At 42.3% G+C, this 18,253-nt stretch overlaps 2 protein-coding genes across 19 annotated transcripts in view; one reads left to right on the top strand and one right to left on the bottom strand.

The window, feature by feature from the left end:
• LOC116938765 (leucine-rich repeat flightless-interacting protein 2) overlaps window positions 1-7,054 on the top strand; it is a 53,011-nt gene extending 45,957 nt beyond the window's left edge. For all 16 annotated transcript variants that reach the window (XM_032946361.2, XM_032946362.2, XM_032946367.2 and 13 more), the window contains 6 exons: window positions 1,255-1,399; window positions 3,604-3,653; window positions 4,024-4,123; window positions 5,170-5,249; window positions 5,381-5,485; window positions 5,661-7,054. In XM_032946361.2, coding sequence (XP_032802252.1) covers window positions 1,255-1,399; window positions 3,604-3,653; window positions 4,024-4,123; window positions 5,170-5,249; window positions 5,381-5,485; window positions 5,661-5,771 — 591 coding nt within the window. In that variant the 3' untranslated portion in view covers window positions 5,772-7,054. The remainder of the gene's footprint in view (window positions 1-1,254; window positions 1,400-3,603; window positions 3,654-4,023; window positions 4,124-5,169; window positions 5,250-5,380; window positions 5,486-5,660) is intronic.
• Window positions 7,055-8,576: 1,522 nt separating this feature from the next.
• LOC116938767 (phytanoyl-CoA dioxygenase, peroxisomal-like) overlaps window positions 8,577-18,253 on the bottom strand; it is a 51,010-nt gene continuing 41,333 nt past the window's right edge. Inside the window, exons 2-9 of one of the 3 annotated variants that reach the window (XM_076055966.1) lie at window positions 17,185-17,240; window positions 16,364-16,474; window positions 15,193-15,364; window positions 14,330-14,411; window positions 11,964-12,169; window positions 11,516-11,665; window positions 10,963-11,097; window positions 8,577-10,032 (exon numbers count right to left, since the gene is read on the bottom strand). In XM_076055966.1, coding sequence (XP_075912081.1) covers window positions 9,979-10,032; window positions 10,963-11,097; window positions 11,516-11,665; window positions 11,964-12,169; window positions 14,330-14,411; window positions 15,193-15,364; window positions 16,364-16,474; window positions 17,185-17,240 — 966 coding nt within the window. In that variant the 3' untranslated portion in view covers window positions 8,577-9,978. The remainder of the gene's footprint in view (window positions 10,033-10,962; window positions 11,098-11,515; window positions 11,666-11,963; window positions 12,170-14,329; window positions 14,412-15,192; window positions 15,365-16,363; window positions 16,475-17,184; window positions 17,241-18,253) is intronic. The other 2 variants (XM_076055962.1, XM_076055965.1) reach the window with 2 other exon arrangements.

Below are 18,253 nucleotides of genomic sequence, written 5' to 3'. Positions count from 1 at the left end.
CTGTACAGTTCAAATGTTTTAAGTTAAATGTGTGACTTCTACTCAATATGACCAAAAATACCTAAATGGCTACCATCTGTAGATGAAACAGCACAACCCAGGTGTATCTCTGTACGAGTGCCACATATAGAAGGTGATCACGTGGCTTATTCTGGTCAGAGCCAGACCAGCTGGGATCCTACACTCAAATGTTGGCTCCGACCCAAGATTATAATGAGTCTCACTCTGGTCGCAAGTCACCAATGGCTGTACAATATAGGTTGTGTACATTTGGTTTGTATTAGCGTACCTCAGTTGAGGGCTAAGTTTGTATGTGTTATCTCATCATGGGACCTCCTTTGCCAGTACCAAAATAAGTATGTGTAGCAGCATATCGATATGGTATGATAGTAATGTGGGAAAATATTCCCCACACAGCTTCAAGGTGATTCTAGATAATATTATTAAAGTGGCACCAGGAGAAGTTATGTATTGTCTTCTGGGATTCCCAATATGATTTAATTCGAATGACTGCAGGGCAATGACTAGACTGGAAACTACATAAGTTAGCGCCTGTACCAAGATAATACGAAAAAAGGGAAATTGAATGGATTCATATATAGGAAAGACGTCACCCTTAGAAGTGCATGGATGTAAACAGATACTAGTGTGGCTTACCTTCTGCATTACATTTGGAAGTTGCTAATGTGAAATTGTCTAGTAACAGGAACCATTCAAATGCGTGAAATCAATGCAGCATTGTAGTTTTTCCATTGCAACCACATTATCTTCATGATCTTGTTCAGAAAAGAAAGTCCACTTTGGCATAAGTCATTCGAAGTTTGAACATGAGTTTAAACTCAAAGGGATACTGGATCCGCCCACAGGTTTGGCAGCATGTAAAAGTATTAAAACTGTTTTTATTTTACCAGCTAAGGCCCACTGAGCTTTATTACTCTTTTTCAGAAGCGAACTGGCCACAATTAATAGCTCAACGAAGTAGCTTAGCATGTGGAAACGTATAGCAGCAAGATACTCGAAACGCATTTTTCTAAATGTGGGTGGGGAAAAGCTGGAGGAGCCGAAGAAAAATCCACACGACCATGGGGAGAGAAACACCGCAAACCCCAAATACAATTCAGACACAACCCACGACGTGTATAGCAGGCGTGGTAGTGAGCATCTTGCCACCGTGGTGCGTGTGCGTACGTGGCGTGCTGGAAACGCGGGCAACGGTTGCGTGACTTTGCGCGCGGCGTTTCCTGTGCCATGCAGAAGCACGGTCTGGTGATGGTTCCGGAGGGGGAGGTGAACGGGGAGGTGGGGCCGGACGGGGAGCCGCTCGCCGGCGGCGGGGCGGTGACCCTGGTGTCGCGGCAGGCTGCACAGCTGCTCGAGGGCGCGGGGGATGGGCCGCTTGGTGAGACGTCATCTTGATCCACTCGCCGCCTGGCGACATTGCCTCGTCACAACATTGTCACCCAGTCGTGTTCTAACCACTGCTGGATGAAGGCCTCCCCACCACGACATTGTGATCCTCATTATCCACTCGTCGTGGTCTCGCGATGCCACAATTCAACGCTTCCTCCCGCGCCACCACCCTACCACACATGGGCTAATGTTATCGCTCCATCTCTTTCGGCGGGTGTCCTTTCGGGCGCGATGCGTCGCCCTCGGCCCTTCTCCAGTATTACTCAGAATCAGAATCGTTATTTAGACTATAGGAATCCGATTAGTTGTGAAGCCCTTTTCACAGATGTCCACTAGGCTCACATCTCCTCACATGCACATTTGAATTGTTTTAATTTTGGTTCAAGATATTCATGCTCAATTAAAAAGGATTAGGGCCACTCACTTTACAGTACTGTTGGATTAAATGCACCATATTTCCCTTCATTTAGTGCATGATATTTACAAATGTTTCTATTTCATGCTAAAAGATAATACAATTTGACAGTTTTGAATAAGATGGTGTTGCCACGTATTTTCGGTTGCGTGTAACAGCAAGAGTGGTCATCCCTTCGACAGGTTGTCTTTTTAACTTCAGTAATATGGATTTTTCACAATTGGCATACAACTCCCCACATGCACATTTGATTTGTTTTCAGTTCTTCAAGACATTCATAATATTGCGTTTTGGTGATTTCGAGTACTTGCAGTTGTGGTTACTGTTGCTGTGCTGTAATTATAATAAGTTACTTTAAACTTAGACGTCAAAATCATTCTCGGCTAACAGGTAAAGGTGGTCTGGTTGCGGTGATGGGTGTGTTAGTAAGCACATCTCCACAACTCTTTTACGTCATTGTAAAGGTTATTGTGAACTTGAAGGCATACTCTCAAGTAATATTTGTTTCTTTTAAGTAAATACGTTGGCAAAATGAAGTGCTTGACGTCCCATGTATAACTTTAAACTTAAGGAAAGGCAAGCCGTGTCTATCAAATTGTTGTGTTGACAAACTCAAAATTTAATATTGTGCATATTATAGCTTATAATGTAACATCAGAGTAGCTTATGAGAGGACAAAAAAATGTTGCAAGATCATTGGAAATGCAAATTTTAACAAGCCATAGTGATTTATATTTGGTTGATTACAAGTTGAAGGAAGTCTATTTTTTATTTACTTCTGTCAAGGACTGTACGTGGTTGACCAGACCCCTTTAGTTCCTGCTGGCAGCCGAGCCCTCACCAATTGGACACACCCAATTTTAAGTTTAATGTAAACTTTACATCATTGCCTGGTTTGTTCTACACTGATGCCATCTAGTGGCCAAGTAGCAAAGGCTGGTTCTATCCTGAATTTTAGTGGTAACTTTGTTGAACTATAGATTATATTCGCAGTAGTTAAGCATAATAAAGGTTTTTGGGTTAGATCGCGTTTATTTATAAATGTGTCGTAACCCTCCACCACCCGACACGGCCAATCAGCAAAAAAAAAAGTGTCACGTTGACAAAAGACAAATAATTCACTACTTCAGCCCACCGGTGTGTTGAAGAGTTAATCCACATTTACAGTTTGAGTACGACGTTTCGCTGGTAAATACTTCCAGCATCATCGGGCAATTCGCCAGAATGGTAAAGCCCTCGCTTGCTCCCGGTTTTATATAGAGCAGCAGGGTGACGTCATCACTTAAAACCGGGAGCAAGCGAGGGCTTTACCATTCTGGCGAATTGCCCGATGATGCTGGAAGTATTTACCAGCGAAACGTCGTACTCAAACTGTAAATGTGGATTAACTCTTCAACACACCGGTGGGCTGAAGTAGTGAATTATTTGTCTTTTGTCAACGTGACACTTTTTTTGCTGATTGGCCGTGTCGGGTGGTGGAGGGTTACGACACATTTATAAATAAACGCGATCTAACCCAAAAACCTTTATTATGAATAATATTGGTCGCGAAAGCCTACGTGTTAAACTGAGTAGTTAAGCAGATGACAAAATATAGGGTGATCTGGGTCTTTGGAAAAAATAGTACTCTTTCACCAGCTTACATCCGTTTAGTTTATTGTGCTTTATATTGTTCACATTTATTCGTGTGTGTGTGCGTGCAATTTTAGCTGTGTTAACATACACTATTCAAAATCGTACATTCAAGTATTGTTGTGGCTTTGATTTCTCCTGTTTAGACATAAGGTTGAAGAGGCTGGTTGAAGACAAGGAATCCCTTGTAGAGCAGGTGATTGCTATTCCCAGGCTACACACACTGAAGATGTGAAGTTAAATTAATAACTTGCATCCCCTATCCATCCACTGCTGCACGAAGACCTTCCCACACGGTATCACTGGTAGATGTCATTTGACCATACTTGACCACACTGGTCGGTACGCGTTGATGAAGTGGAGACCCAGAACAAATCTAAATACTATACACCATTGATGTTAGCTGTGATCGGGAATTTAACTCCAATTTCCGAGTCTGAGATGTTGCTCTACTTAATATCGCATTGCTTCAGATGTCATTTTATTTGTTTTTTGTGTACTTTTTTGGTAAATGGAGTGATTTTTTTTCCAATTGTGGTTATATGTGAATATTTTCTGTGGGTCAGGTGAAGAGCCTGAAGATTCAGCTGGAAGAAACCAAACAGAAATCGGGAAAATCGGATAGCGACCCCACAGAAAACGGCATGGATGGTATCGAGACACAAAGTAAGCACACTACTCCGTCATGGCTTCACGTTCAAAAGTACGGTATTACTTAACAAACACATTTCTTGTTTAACATATTTGTATTTTAATACAGCTCACTTTTTACCAAGCCTATGCAGCCACTTGGTAATGAGAACGTTACCACTGCATGCTGTTTACATAAGGCTTTCCCATTCCGATGACGCACGTATGCGTACGTCATAACTTTATCGGTACCGAGGCTCCCACAAGGCCATGTGGGAAGGCATGTAACACAGTTTGGTGCCAGATACCATGGGGTGTGGTTGTGTCCCTACAGTTCTCTGCAGTGAGTACAATGTCTTTAAAAACAATGGCGCTATGCCTCTCCAAATAAAATTAATCCTAACCGCTTGCGCATTCCAAGATTCATTGGTGAACATTACCCACCCTATAGCTTGCAGACATCTCAACGGGAAAGGGTTAATAGTAAATGTTAATGCTCCAGACATCATTTGCAAGATAAGTTTATTTTGTGCCTGTGGAATGAACCAAATTTTCACATCACACAAAAACATTTTAAAATGACCCATGCTGATCTTAGCATTTGTTAAAACGAGCTACAATTCTTTTGGCATCCAGAATTTATAAAGCATTTAATAAGTAACTACATTTTATACTGCCAGTATGTTATCTATGATCAAGTCACCCTGAATGCACTTGTTCTCACATCCCAGAAGTTCAGTGAGATTAAGCCTGGATAGTGCTTGGATGGGTAATGGACCATCCACGAACAGGTTGTCATTGGGCTTGTGGGGTGTAGTGGGCAGTAGATGCAGTGCAGCAGCATCGATTGTTGTGCTGTAGATCTATGGTTCCTTGTCTGTGCTGACTTCACCAACCCACAATATTCAGCACAGTGAAGTGCAGACGTGAGGAGGCCCTCATCCAGCTCTGGATATTTTATTTACACATGTAATGGGAATCTAATAAACTTAGGCCTTTTTGGTGGCATTATAGAGGAGTGTGTATTGCATTAGGTTTAATTCTGTGACTGCATGGTGCGTGTTGTCTTTGTTTTCCTTCAGGAGATGTAACTAGACAACTCAGTGAGCACAAGTTTAAGCTTTCAAAAGCGGAACAGGACATCACAGCATTGGAACAAAGTGTAAGCTTTCCCATTGTTTTGGCCCATCTTTTCAAGTTGAAGTTTTTTTTTGTTTAGATTTTTGTGTAACTCAAATGCCAAACACCAGATCTTAAACAGAGACGTGCACACATGCGCATCTGTGTTTACAGATAGCTCGTCTGGAAGGTCAAGTTGCACGTTACAAAACTGCTTCGGAGAATGCAGAGAAAGTTGAAGATGAGCTTAAAGCAGAAAAGCGTAAACTGCAAAGAGAGGTAAGGGAAATGTACAGATAAGAAGATATTGCTGTTTGGAGGAGGATGGCTGTGGTGGTGTTAGTGGTGTTCATAGTGGTGGTAGGGATTGGTGGGGGGGGGATGAGCATTTGCACATGATTGTGTGTTATCGGCACACCATCTGTGCTTATACTTGCCACTGTTTTCTTTGCAGCTGAGGTCAGCACAGGACCGTGTGGAAGAGCTGGAGATCACCAATAGTCAGCTTACAAAGCGGCTGGAGAAGATAAAGTCCACCAGAAATGTGGTCCTTCCTCAGGAATAATGATGCACCCTATCCTCTTCCAAGCAAAGCAACGTTGCATCGATTGGATTTACTATTGTTCTGACTGCCTTTTTTGCTACTGCTTTAGTTCACTTCCGCAATGCCTCATTAATTTGTTAAAGCCTCCCCGTGTCTTTTCAGGGGTCACTTTTCCCCGTTGAACACAGATTGTGGATTATCATGTTCACGCTTTCATTTATTTGTTGTTGTTTTGGATGATGTGTGGCAATCAGATTGAAACCGAATGGCTTATAGTTTGCCCAACATTACAGTTCTTGGTGACGTGAAGCCAATAACGATACGTTCAAACGTATAACGTCCTTTTTGCGTTCACGAAGTGTAGAACTGTTCCTTAAGCTTATCCAAACTGGTGTGTTGAAACACTTATATACCATTCATTCGCAGGATTTGGTAGGCATACATTTTTGCAGGGCATGTGTCAATTAACTTTGCAAGGAAATATATTACGGACGATACAGTGAAATGTTGCACAGGTCCTTTTCAGTCTTAACGTTTGCTCATTTAAAACAAAAAAAATATGCTGTGGCCTCGCAAGCTGAATTTGTTTCGTCTTGTGCTCCAGGTCTCCCAAATGGAGGGAAGACCATGCATTTTTTTTTCTGAAATGTCCATGTTATAAGAATGTGCAGGTGTTTCAAAAACTAAATGTCCCTGACAATAACATCTTTAATAATGCATATGCACTGATCAAAGTGACTTTACTGTTGCAGGTCTATAAAACTAAAGTTAATTGTGCCTTTTTTTTAACGAGTAAAGACATTTTTATTTAATATGCATAGTATCATGCACAGTGAATAGGTTCACGTGTTTTCTTTATGAACGCTGCAAAAAGTCATCAGTACAAATCATTTTTGTAGCACGACTATCAACAGAAAGCATTTCCTTTTGCACTGACAGCAGTAGCATATTCTCTCTTTCTCTTCACTCGTAGGAATGGTACAGCAACAGTCTAGTGCTCTCAAGCATCCACTGTGTATATAGTAAAAAAAAAAAATCTAAGAACGAGTTGTTGCATCTGTGAGGCATCTCAACATTTAGCTCATGGTTTATGCCTCAAGCCAAATAAGGATTTATTGCCAATCATAGATGGGCGTCCATGTTTAATGAACGCTCATTTATGATTTTTGTCCTAAAATGTTAATTTTTTTTGTTGGGGTTTGGTTTTAAGGGTGATATGCAAAATGTGTGGAATGATGTGCTTCATGCGATGTTAAGAACTGCTTTCAGTGTATTTTTATTTCTGGAAAGAAAATGCAATCCAATCAATTCTCTTGTCTCCTTATTTTCAACATCTCATTTTGATGTGAAAGAGTGGTGTTTAGAGTGCTCCTGATCTGGGTGATGTAGTGTTTTTTCTAAGCTCACGATCAAATGTGTTCAGTTGCGTTTTAATTCCGCATCTGTAAGTTTCGTGAAAGAGTTTCCGGATCAGACCGGAGCGCAGTGACTGACACGGAGTCGATCTCACGAATTTCTCAGCTACATTTCAGGTCGGGATGGCAACATCTTTCACAGGGACAGCTGGGAGTTTATGGTTTTCCTAAAATAACTTTCAGCGAACTTTCATAACAAGACATGCAAGGCACATTATTTAATATTGATTTGTATTTTTTGCACAGTTTTCAATTTCATTACCAACGTATTTGCTTTTGCTCCAATTTTTTTTTTTCTTTATTTGTAGTTTCCATTGTACTTGGGTTTTTTAGTGATTGCTTTTGTCTTTGGTGGTGACCCAGGCCAAACTTGCTAATGAGACTATTCTGTTCTAATCCCATCGGTGAAGGATGTCATTCCTGACATGCAATATCCTGGAGTCTACAAACTGAGTTGTACCTGCGGTAGCAGTTACGTTGAGGAAACGAAACGACATGTCTCGGACCGTGTTCGCGAACACAAGGCAGATCTGAAACACGGCAGAACCAATACCTCTGCCGTAGCTGACCATTGTTATAACGCTGTGGGCTCTCATGATATTGTTTTTTCCGAGACCATGGTACTCTGCGAACCTTCGGACTACTATCAAAGGTTTGTTAATGAAGCCATCCAGATATATAAACATAGACATAACTGCAACTGAGAAGATGGATACAAATTGAGCAATCATTGGAAGGATGTTATTAACCAGGTAAAACCTTAACTATTTATCTGCCGGGTAGAAGTCTATTTTTCTGAGTTAATTCCCCCCCCCGCATCCCCAACGTTCCCAGCCTCCCAATTCCAGCCCCGCCCACTCCCCCCCCCCCCCAGCGTCACGTCCTCTCTCCCCCGAGCGCTCACGCAGCCCCCCCATCTCTCCCCTTGCTCCTCCCCCCCTTTCTTACCTATATAACCTCTTGCCACGGCAGCTCTCTCGCCCACTGCATTGGCATTGTTGCTGCATTGGCATTGTTGCTGCATTGGCATTGTTGCTACATTGGCACTCGTACACCGCCTATGCTGCTGGTGCTGTTGATACACTTTGGCTACGACCCCCATCCCCAAACCTTTCTAAACAGTTTGCCTTTAGAGGCTGACTCCTTTGCCTGATGACGACCGCTTGTGTTGCTTTCGAAACGTCGTGATTTGTTTTTTTTATATTTTTCTAACTACGTGACTTTACCGAAAGAACCAAAGAGTATGGATTCCTGCAGTCACGAAAGCTTCAAATCAAGATTGAGACTTCTAGTTCTCACCTGGTTATCCAAAATAAACTTGAAACTTAGGGAGGCCTTGTATCCACTCGTGGATTGAACAAGGATGATGATAAAACGTTAGTGTAATAATGACGAAGCATGGAGGTAAATATGCATCCATTCAGCAATTGTCCATTTATATTTCAGCTCACAACATACAATAAGTCGAATGTATTTCCATTAATGTTTTATGCAATAGGTTCACATCATTCACAATGTCAAAAAGAAATCAATTCAGTTGAATCACTTCAGTTGCAGCTTACGGTGATATGCATTCAAAATAACATGCTTAAATGTGCTTATGATTTCAGCTGTCATATGGTGATTAGGCAGGCATTGTTTGGACAATTAAAATCTATCAAAGTGTAATCATAGCTACTAGAGATGTAACAGTGCATTTATTTGTCGATTTAAACTATTTATGCTCATGTATACGGAATTGTTCATGTCAGAATATTTTTTGTATTCGTGTCGTATGCAATTGGGTCACATCAGTGGCTAACATGCAATCCCCATCAAGGAAAAGTGTACAAAGCTATATGATGGGGGCACACATGCCCCCCCCCATCACGTTTCTCATGCATGGGTGGGGAACATTTTAATTCGTGGAAGCTGAATAAGACTTTCAAATACCATAGGCAGACGGCTCATTAGTTGATATAGAAACTCTCGATCATGCTCGGACTGAATGCATTCTCATAACTAATTTGGAGACAACAGGTGACCGAGTGCACTACAGTTAGAAACGCAAATTGCCAGGTCCGATTGTATGCCCCTTTTAGTACCCAGTAAGTGTCAAAAGACTTTCAGTGCAGGATTCTTCTTGTTTGCATGATGACTCAAAGCAGTAGGGCTCATGGCTGGATGCTAGATACAGCACGAGAGCCATAGGATTCCCACCCCTGATATAAGGTGTAGCATGTTCACACTAGTTCACACACATGCACCACAGTGGCAAGAAACAATTAGTGAATTAACCTCCATCCCCGAATTTTGACGAATATATTAAGCTGCCAAGGAAGGAAGATATCGGCATGTGTATAAACCACAAGATGTTCATAAATGTGGGCAATGACCTTGGCTGCTTTGCTGGGCTGTGGGATAGTGGTATGGATTAAAGGTAAGGTAAAAAAAACTAAACAAAACAACGGTTTTATTAACAACTTCGTTTAACTCACGGTCGAGAAGTACATCAGTGGCGCCTGCTTTTTGTGCGAGCCGATTTCACAGTTTAGGGACCGCGGCGTTTTTGACCTTCACAAATATACGTAATAAGGTGTCCATACAAAATTTAAATAGCTTTAAAGTAGCGAATTAATTGATTAATTGATGCCGATTTTGATACAGGCATGCATTGTCACCGGATCCGAGTACGTGTGTAAAATGTGAAATTGATTGGACAACGAGAAGTGGACGAAATTTTGCTTACAAGATTTGACCCAGACAAACAGGAATCAAGTGAAGTGAAACCGTTGAAAAAAAGAAGCCAACGCACGAAGGGGCTGCTCGTAGCGTCACAGTTGCAGTGTCCTCCCCTTTACCAACCTTGCCTTCCAGTGCCACACGTCCTGTGAAACAAGTGCCACACCATAGGCAGTTGCACTTACTACGGACGGTCACACGTTCGTTTTATCACTGCATCAAAACTTGATGAGCATGCACAATAACAATTTTAATTTACATAATCTCTAAACATCTTATGCATCGTAATATGAACTATGGATTCGTTTTTGACCTTTTTGGTACCCTTTAAAGAGTTCACAACAGATTGTGGTGGCTGATATTCACCCAGGTTTCTCTTTTAAAATAAAACACCCGATCTCTAGCATCATACCTGGCTTATAAAGGTCATATCAGAATCAGAATCTTTATACTGGAGGAATCCAACGAGCTATAAACCTCTTTTTCACAGATGTCCAGTCGGGGCAGGTCAGAAAGTTACAACAATCAATACAAAAACACGATAGGAGTGAAAAGTATAGGAAAGGTAATCAGATCACAAAAAGTTAAACTTAACTTTTTATTTTACCAGGTAAAGCCCACTGAGCTTTTAGATTATTTTTCAGTAGCTACTTGGCCACAAATGACATTTATATCAGCCAAATCATCTAAATTGAAATGCATGTTTCTAAATATGGAGGGGAAAATCGGAGGACCCGGAGAAAAATCCATCCGACGACATATATACAAACAGGTATCGGGATCGAACCCCCGATCTGCATACCTGGAAAGGAAGATAACGTCACCTGATGAGCCAAACAGTCTCAAACTGCCTTCCCCTAGCCATCCATACTGTCAACTTCCTGCTACTATTCAATTCCAGATTCAAAGACCTTTCTTTCGCCTATATCTGACTGCCTATTCAAAAAAATGCATGCCAACTGTTTCTGTGCAGCATATTGAGCTACTTTTGCATTTAGATTCTCTATAAATCCATATTTATCATCAGGAAGAAGCATCAGCAATACAGAAAAATACAAGCATAAATGGAAACTTACAATGAGTGAGGGCTTAGCATCTTTGTCAAAGTTATGGCGATACATTCCAATGATCTCCTCCTCGGTGTTCTCCCGACTTGTGCCCTTCACATCAATGTAATGACATTGGCCGCTCACAAAGTGACAGGAGATGGCCTGAAGGCAGACACCAAGCCATCAACAAATGTTAGTGCAGGCAAATTAGAAATCAGGTCTCTGAGAAACGTTTTTGATAGTTTGTCGCCGTCCAATGAAGTTACCTATGCCAATATATCTCTCAGTGGCCACTAACATGTTGCAGACTTTTGAGGAGGGCACTATGTGCCGGTGTCTCTTGAATTGATAAATGTGGTTTGTAAAAAAAAAAGTGACTCCTCATGGCACCTAAATATTTGCTTCGGCATTACCCCGACCCAGTGGAAATTATTGCGATTCTCACAAACACTAATTTACGTGGATTAACACAGGGCTGTGAAACAAAAAAATTATTGCTCGAATTACAGCTGCGGAGCTGACAAACTATCGGCAGCCGATCATCGCGTACGCACACACCCATAAGCAAAGGCGGACGCACCTTGCGGAAACCGTCGGTGCGATTCATTCCGGAGCCATGGATAAGCAAAGGGTGAAAGAACACGGTGTCGCCCTTTTCCATCGTCAGGTGCAAGCGTGGGGTCGCTGGATCAAAGTCACGCACCGCATGATACAGCTTGTTCACACCTCCCTGCGCACGCACGCACGGACATTGCCGGGTTTGTGTTAACACGGATTTGTCCCTCACTTTGGAGAGATCGTCTATTTGTGACCTCTTTCACCGCAAAGATTGAGCGACGGAAGTCAAGCTCGTGTACAGCAGCCGATGGCCGTGAGAGACGGCAACGGGTCGGGGGTGCCTTCATACAGCAGCTGACATCGTGGCTGATGACATTTGATTGTTATCAATGGACAATAAAGCAGTCAACCGTTTGCTTTCTGGGGAAATTAAATTGCTCCCAAAGAGCGGACGCAGCAACCTCTCTCACCTCCCACTCTGGGTACGCGTGAGGCTTGAGGTCTCCCTTGTGCGTGCCGGGGAGGACCACCAGGGTGCCGTTCTCTCGGTCGATGTGCTGCATGGCGGTCCAGGCGCACACGATGCGGTCCGCAGGCTCGAACGGGAAGAAGTGCAGATCCTGGTGCAGCGGATGGCGCGAGGTCTTCAGGCCTGCAGCGACACGGAGAGACCGACCTCAAGGTGGAGGACACGAGGCGGCGTGTATCTGGTGTAAGCTGGATGGGTGTAAGCAAACTTGTGTTAGCACGGTTCTGATACAATACCATATTCAACGCAGTGTTTCGCGACCAGTATTATTCATAATAAAGGTTTTTTTGGGTTAGATCGCGTTATCTATAAATGTGTCGCAACCCTCCACCACCCGACACGGCCAATCAGTAAAAAAAAATGTGTCACGTTGACAAAATAAACATTTCACTACTTTAGCACACCGGTGCGTTGAAGAGTGGATCCACAACATTTACAATTTTAGAACTCAATTGTTTCAAAAGCGATCTGGTCACAAATTATATCTCAAAGAAGTGGCTTATGTCGAAATGTATAGCAGGCAAATACTGTAAACGCATGTTTCTAAATGTGGAGGAAAAAACCGGAGGACCTGCAGAAAAATCCACGCGACAACGGAGTGAACAGTCAAACGCCAAATATACAGGCGTCAGGGTCGGGATCGAATCCAAGACCTGCATACCAGGCGAAGGTAGTTAACGTCTCGCCACCCTGGCGCTGATATAGGACAGCACGGATATCTCGCCTGCACTTGCTTTCAAGGCTTCTGCTGCACCACATTTCTGGTCGGTTTTCTAAAGGTTCTGTGATTGTCCCACATTCAGCAAAATACTAATGAGTGCAATTGGCCAAACAACCCAATATAGCGTCTGGAACCGACATTCATTATTAGGTGTGTAACAATTATCTGACAATCACCCATTAATCAAATCGCCCAAACATTTCTACAACGCCAATTTACCAATAATTTATCCCGTTATTGTCAGATTTCGGAACCCAAGCAGTTATCGAGCCTGGATAGTTGCTTGGATGGTTGGCCACCATTCAGTAAATAGGCTGAAGTGGCGCTACCTTGTCAGCAGAGAACAGGGCAACAGTATCCATTGGTGTACCCTGCTCCAATGTCTATCTTAATTAATCATTGCATCGTGATATGCCTACTTAAATCCTATCAGATCAATCGAAGCATGTTTTTCCGACCAAGCAAAATTTTCTACATGTTAAATTACAATACTTTCACTTTTGACTTAAGTTTTAGAAAAACTACGCATGCAGAGGATGCATCGAGTCTTGGACAAAAATAGATTCTGAGGCTCACGCTACACGCGTCAAATCCTTCGTGCAAGGACTGATTCTATCAAATGTATAGTCTGCGTAAATAGAATGTGAATTGGTAAACCTTACACAAGTGTAAAAGGATCGACCAAATGCACAACCAATGGTCATCGCCATCTCCCCTGTTCAGCTCGCCGACAAGGTCGAGATAAATTTTGATTTAAAGCTTTCGTGACTGCAGTAATTCATATTCTTAGTTTTTTCGGTAAAGTCACGTTGAAGAGAAACAACAGAATAACAAAATATATATAAAACAATAAAAAATTCTCACGACGTTTCGACCATAACTCAAACGGTCATCATCAGGTGTGTCGAGATACTCAGCGTTACGCTCGACAAAAACCTCAACTTCATTCGACACGTCAAACGAGATACGTGAATTCTAGATTTGAAGTTTTCGTGACTGCAATGATTCATACTCTTTGTTTTTTTTTCGGTAAAGTCACGTAGGTAAAATAAAATAAAAGAAAACAATTAAATCACGACGTTTCGGAGGCAACACGGAAGCTTGTGTCGCCTCCGAAACGTCGTGATTTAATTGTTTTATTTTATTTTACCTACGTGACTTTACCAAAAAAAAAACACTCGCGCTCTCACACATCTGACCTTTTTTGGGGTACGGGATCAGCCAATATGCTGACATGCAGAATTGTTTCAACACGGCTGGATTACTGCAACACACTTTTGTTTGTGTGTGCGTGTCACAAGTCAGGCTTGCACGACTCCAATGAGTATACAACATGGCTTACTCTGTTGAGCTCATCGGACATCCGCCACCGGCCTGTTGAAGATGTCACGCTTGTTATCCATTCAACTTTGCATGAAGTTGAACATGTATGAAGGTCTTTACTCACACAATGGTAAGTAAAGTTTTTTTTTTAATCAAATCACGATGGCAATTTGTAACTTCACTTAGTGGATGTAGGCGAGCACCAACAAAACATTATTTTTCAATGTTTAGAGAGGGAATTAAAGACGAGGGGGTTAAGCTACCAGTGTCGGGCGGCTTGTTGATGAGCATGCTGTGAATGGCCGTGATGTCCGGGCCCGCGAAGCACTCCACGTACTGCAGGATCTGCAGAGGCAACATGGCAAAGAGTGGGGTGATGGCACCACAGGGATTTTGTGTGCCAGTGGTGTGAAGAATGAAACCACTCGAGCCGTTCTCTCTCTCGAGTTACAATGCAATGTTTTGCCTCGTATGAGGAGCATCTGCTTTTCATTAATTTAAATGTTCAACGTGCGATGAAAATGTACTACTTGGACATTACGAATGCAAGTGCAATCAACGGGCAAATTGCCATCGGCTTCAAATCTAGACATAATCAAGGCAACGTTTTCCGTCTTAAAATGTTTTGGTCTTTTCTCCGCATTTTATTCCAATTGCGCGATTGGTGTTACGTCGGGCAGCAAAGAATGCATTCATAACTCTTGCATGGCAGTGTAACCAACCAGTGTTAGATAACAGAAGCAAGATATTCACATGACTACTTCTGAGATCGCTACAAGTTACCTCTGATGCACACTAGGAGGCAGCGCGTTCCCACCAATCCCACTGCAGAGGAACACTCATCACGTGACCCGAAACTCACACAATTTTAGCAAAATGAAGTGAAGTACGAACTTCAGTGGAGTTTATTTAAACCATCGCTACACTTGCCGACTCGTCTAACTCACAGGCGGCTGCCTGAATTTTAGTGACGGCGGCTTTGTGCTCTGACCTCAGAGCCACTTTGGCCACCCCCCAAATAAGGGACACACGATGTTTTTTTTTTACAACTAGCCCACAGCTCTATGCTAATTCCTTTCCAGTGCAATGATTAAAAGACGGGAAAATGAACCAGGGGTCGGCGCACCTCAGGAAGCTGGCAGTACATAAAGAGGATGGGGTCCTGTTGAAAGTCCTGAACCTTAGTGACAGAACTCTGATCTTGAGCGGCGATCTTGGACTTGGCGATGGCTATGTCTCGCATGATCATTATTCCTGGGACGGTAACCTCCCGCCGGCAAATTCTCTCGAAACGATCCCTGCCGACACATACCGTTACAACCTCGAGCCACATTTGTCATTAACCCTCCACCGCCTGACGAGATTGATATTATAATGTATATGATGCATATGGCATTTACGATATTATATACATGTATCAAGGTATTGATCAAAATCTGACTAACGAAGCTAACCGGCATCTTAAGACTTTTCATACCCGAAAATAACGTCGAAACTCTTTGGTTCTATTCGGTAAAGTCACTTAAAAAAACAACAAAAAATAAAAATTCACGACGTTTCGGCCACAACACAAGTGGCCTTCATCAGGTGAAGGGACCGTGCTGTCATCATGACATGTCATCATGATGTGTTGTGGCCGAAACGTCGTGAATTTTTATTTTTTGTTTTTTACGTGACTTTACCGAATAGAACCAAAGAGTATGGATCCTTGCAGTCACGAAAACTTTAAATCTAGAATATATAACGTTGACAGACCGCGACGTTTCGCTCAAAATGCTTTGGGCTTCATCGGGTGGCGAACGAGTGCGCTGCCTCAGCCGTTTAAATTTGACTTGCCTTCATTAAGCATAAAACTAGGGCTGGAATTATTCCCCTGCCTCTCATCCACCCCTTACACATTTACATGACAAATTCACGGACAAAATTCCCAAACCTCGCTATGAGAATGCACTCAAATAAAGGTAATAGTGTTACTTTGTTCTGATTAAAACGGTGTTAATAAACGGGACTACTTTTCTTCATAAGAAGTGAAAAGCACACCTTTTGGGAGGAGCTCTCTGAAGGGCCCTGGATAAATGTCCCATTAGCCTGCACACCTAAATCAACCCCTTTACAAGATCGATAGTTTCACGAATCCAAATCGTTAATTGAATCAATAATATTTTGAGCATATGAATCAATTTTAATTGATGCCTTCTATTTCGTGTTTATTTTATACAATCGAATACATTTGTGGCATTATACATGTCCAGTAAGTTGTATGTTTTAGAAGTATTCTTTTACTCAATTGTAACAACCTGTATCGCTCCAGATCTTCATCTGCCACCAGACCCTTGATGGCAATAAAACCGTTGTCTTCATAGAAGGCTCTCTGCTCTGGTGTCAGAATCCCATTGTCCAGCGTGTACCTGGCCAGATATATTGTAAAAATCAGTGTTCACAATACCGTAGAAATAAGCATCACCTCTTTAAAATCAAGAATTAAATTAATTTCAGCCAGGTGGATCATTCATCCACGTGTTTTTCCATTAGTCCTTCCAAAATGGGACGCCCATCCAACCTCAAATGGCCCAGCACAAACCCCGTGAATCGCACCCCAGGTTTCACTTACGACAGGGATGTGTTTCATGTATCTTAAGTGTTTGATCACACAAGCCAATACAGCCACGAAGATCTACAAAATCTAACCAACCACCATCGAAAATCTTGCCAATCCTTCTTGATTACAACCAGAGCCCTTGTAAATTCGGCCTTTCGTGTCTCAGAGAAACAGCAACAGATTTGGATGGACATCAATATCCCAAACAAGCGCCCGATTGCGGATCTTGTAAAGTACCTCCTGGATTTAATATACTGCACCTCTAAGACGATGGTTCACGTTAAATCAAATCTGCACATCTCTCGACAGATCCGCTCGCGACTTTCACAAACGGAATGCAAAGACAGCTCAGTGTGCAGTTGTGGAAAGAATAACCCCAGACCACCGACCCACATAGTCGTCTGAAAATGCAATGGAAGCATTGAGGAAAACTGCCCATCAACTGATGCTACTGCCTGGATAACTAATGCAGAAATATACATTGCTATGAATCCATCCATGTATGTGTGAGATAATAACCTGAACTTAGATGAGAGGCCACGATGGGATGTGCCTTCAGCAACAGGATTTCGGCTCTGATTGCCGACGTTAAGGAAAACAAATGCAATGAATGTTAAACATAAACAATTGTGAACAATACATGGGCACGAATGTTGTTCCACCAACAAATTTAATTTTTTGGAATTTGTGTTTTGTAATTAATGCATTAAAACTTTAACTGAGAGATGCTATAAAGGGTAGTATGAGGGTCTTAACGAGCCAAAATTCATGGTATGGTTTACCAAGGGCTAGGAATTGGGGTTTAGGTTTTAGGAGCAGTAGTTCTCAAGACAGCTTTTTTGCCACAGTATAGATAAAATCAACTGTTTGCACAATACCAGTTCTCTTGTCAATTCACTGATGAACGTCTTCCTATCCTGCATCGGCCATGGGAGTTGTTTGACCATACTTCATAATGCTGGTCAGTGAAGGGGACATGTCCAGGATGGTTTCATATAGCACACGCCACTGATGTAACCGCTGCCGATAATTGAATTGAGGTAGCTGGGCATACAATACAGTGTCTCAACCACTTCATTGCTCCCAGCCTCATTACCGTTGTACGATTTTTTTTAACCGCTCACTTGTGCGAGAGTGCAATAGAGATATGTTTCGAATGCACAAAAAGTGCACAAGAAAACCACTCGGCATTTGTGCATTACAGTGAGGGAAAAAAGTATTGATTCCCTGCTGATTTTTGTACGTTTGCCTACTGACAAAGAAATGCATTTTCTGAAGAAATCCATCGTGGTCATCCTATTCTTAAGCCACCATCAAAATGAATTTGCGCAAATGTGACTGACAGGCAACACAACTAGCCAACTCAAGTTTTAAATCGAGTAAAGTACTCTTAATAATGAGTGCTGGCATGCTAATATAATGCTTCATACACTTGGGCTTGAAACCTACGCGTAGCCGGTTTTATTCGCTATCCCTTATCACAATGGACACGTTTTTCAAATTCCACTCCACCTCTGTGCATCCGAACAGAAGTCAACCAGCAGGTCGCGTGTGGTGGCATAAAGTGGGGGTACTCCACACGCAGTGC

Source organism: Petromyzon marinus, chromosome 4 (assembly GCF_048934315.1).
Source record: "Petromyzon marinus isolate PM22_M1 ecotype Great Lakes invasive population chromosome 4, UKy_Petmar_22M1.pri1.0, whole genome shotgun sequence".
NCBI classification, from domain to species: domain Eukaryota; kingdom Metazoa; phylum Chordata; class Hyperoartia; order Petromyzontiformes; family Petromyzontidae; genus Petromyzon; species Petromyzon marinus.
This window is presented reverse-complemented; position numbering and strand designations above follow the sequence as displayed.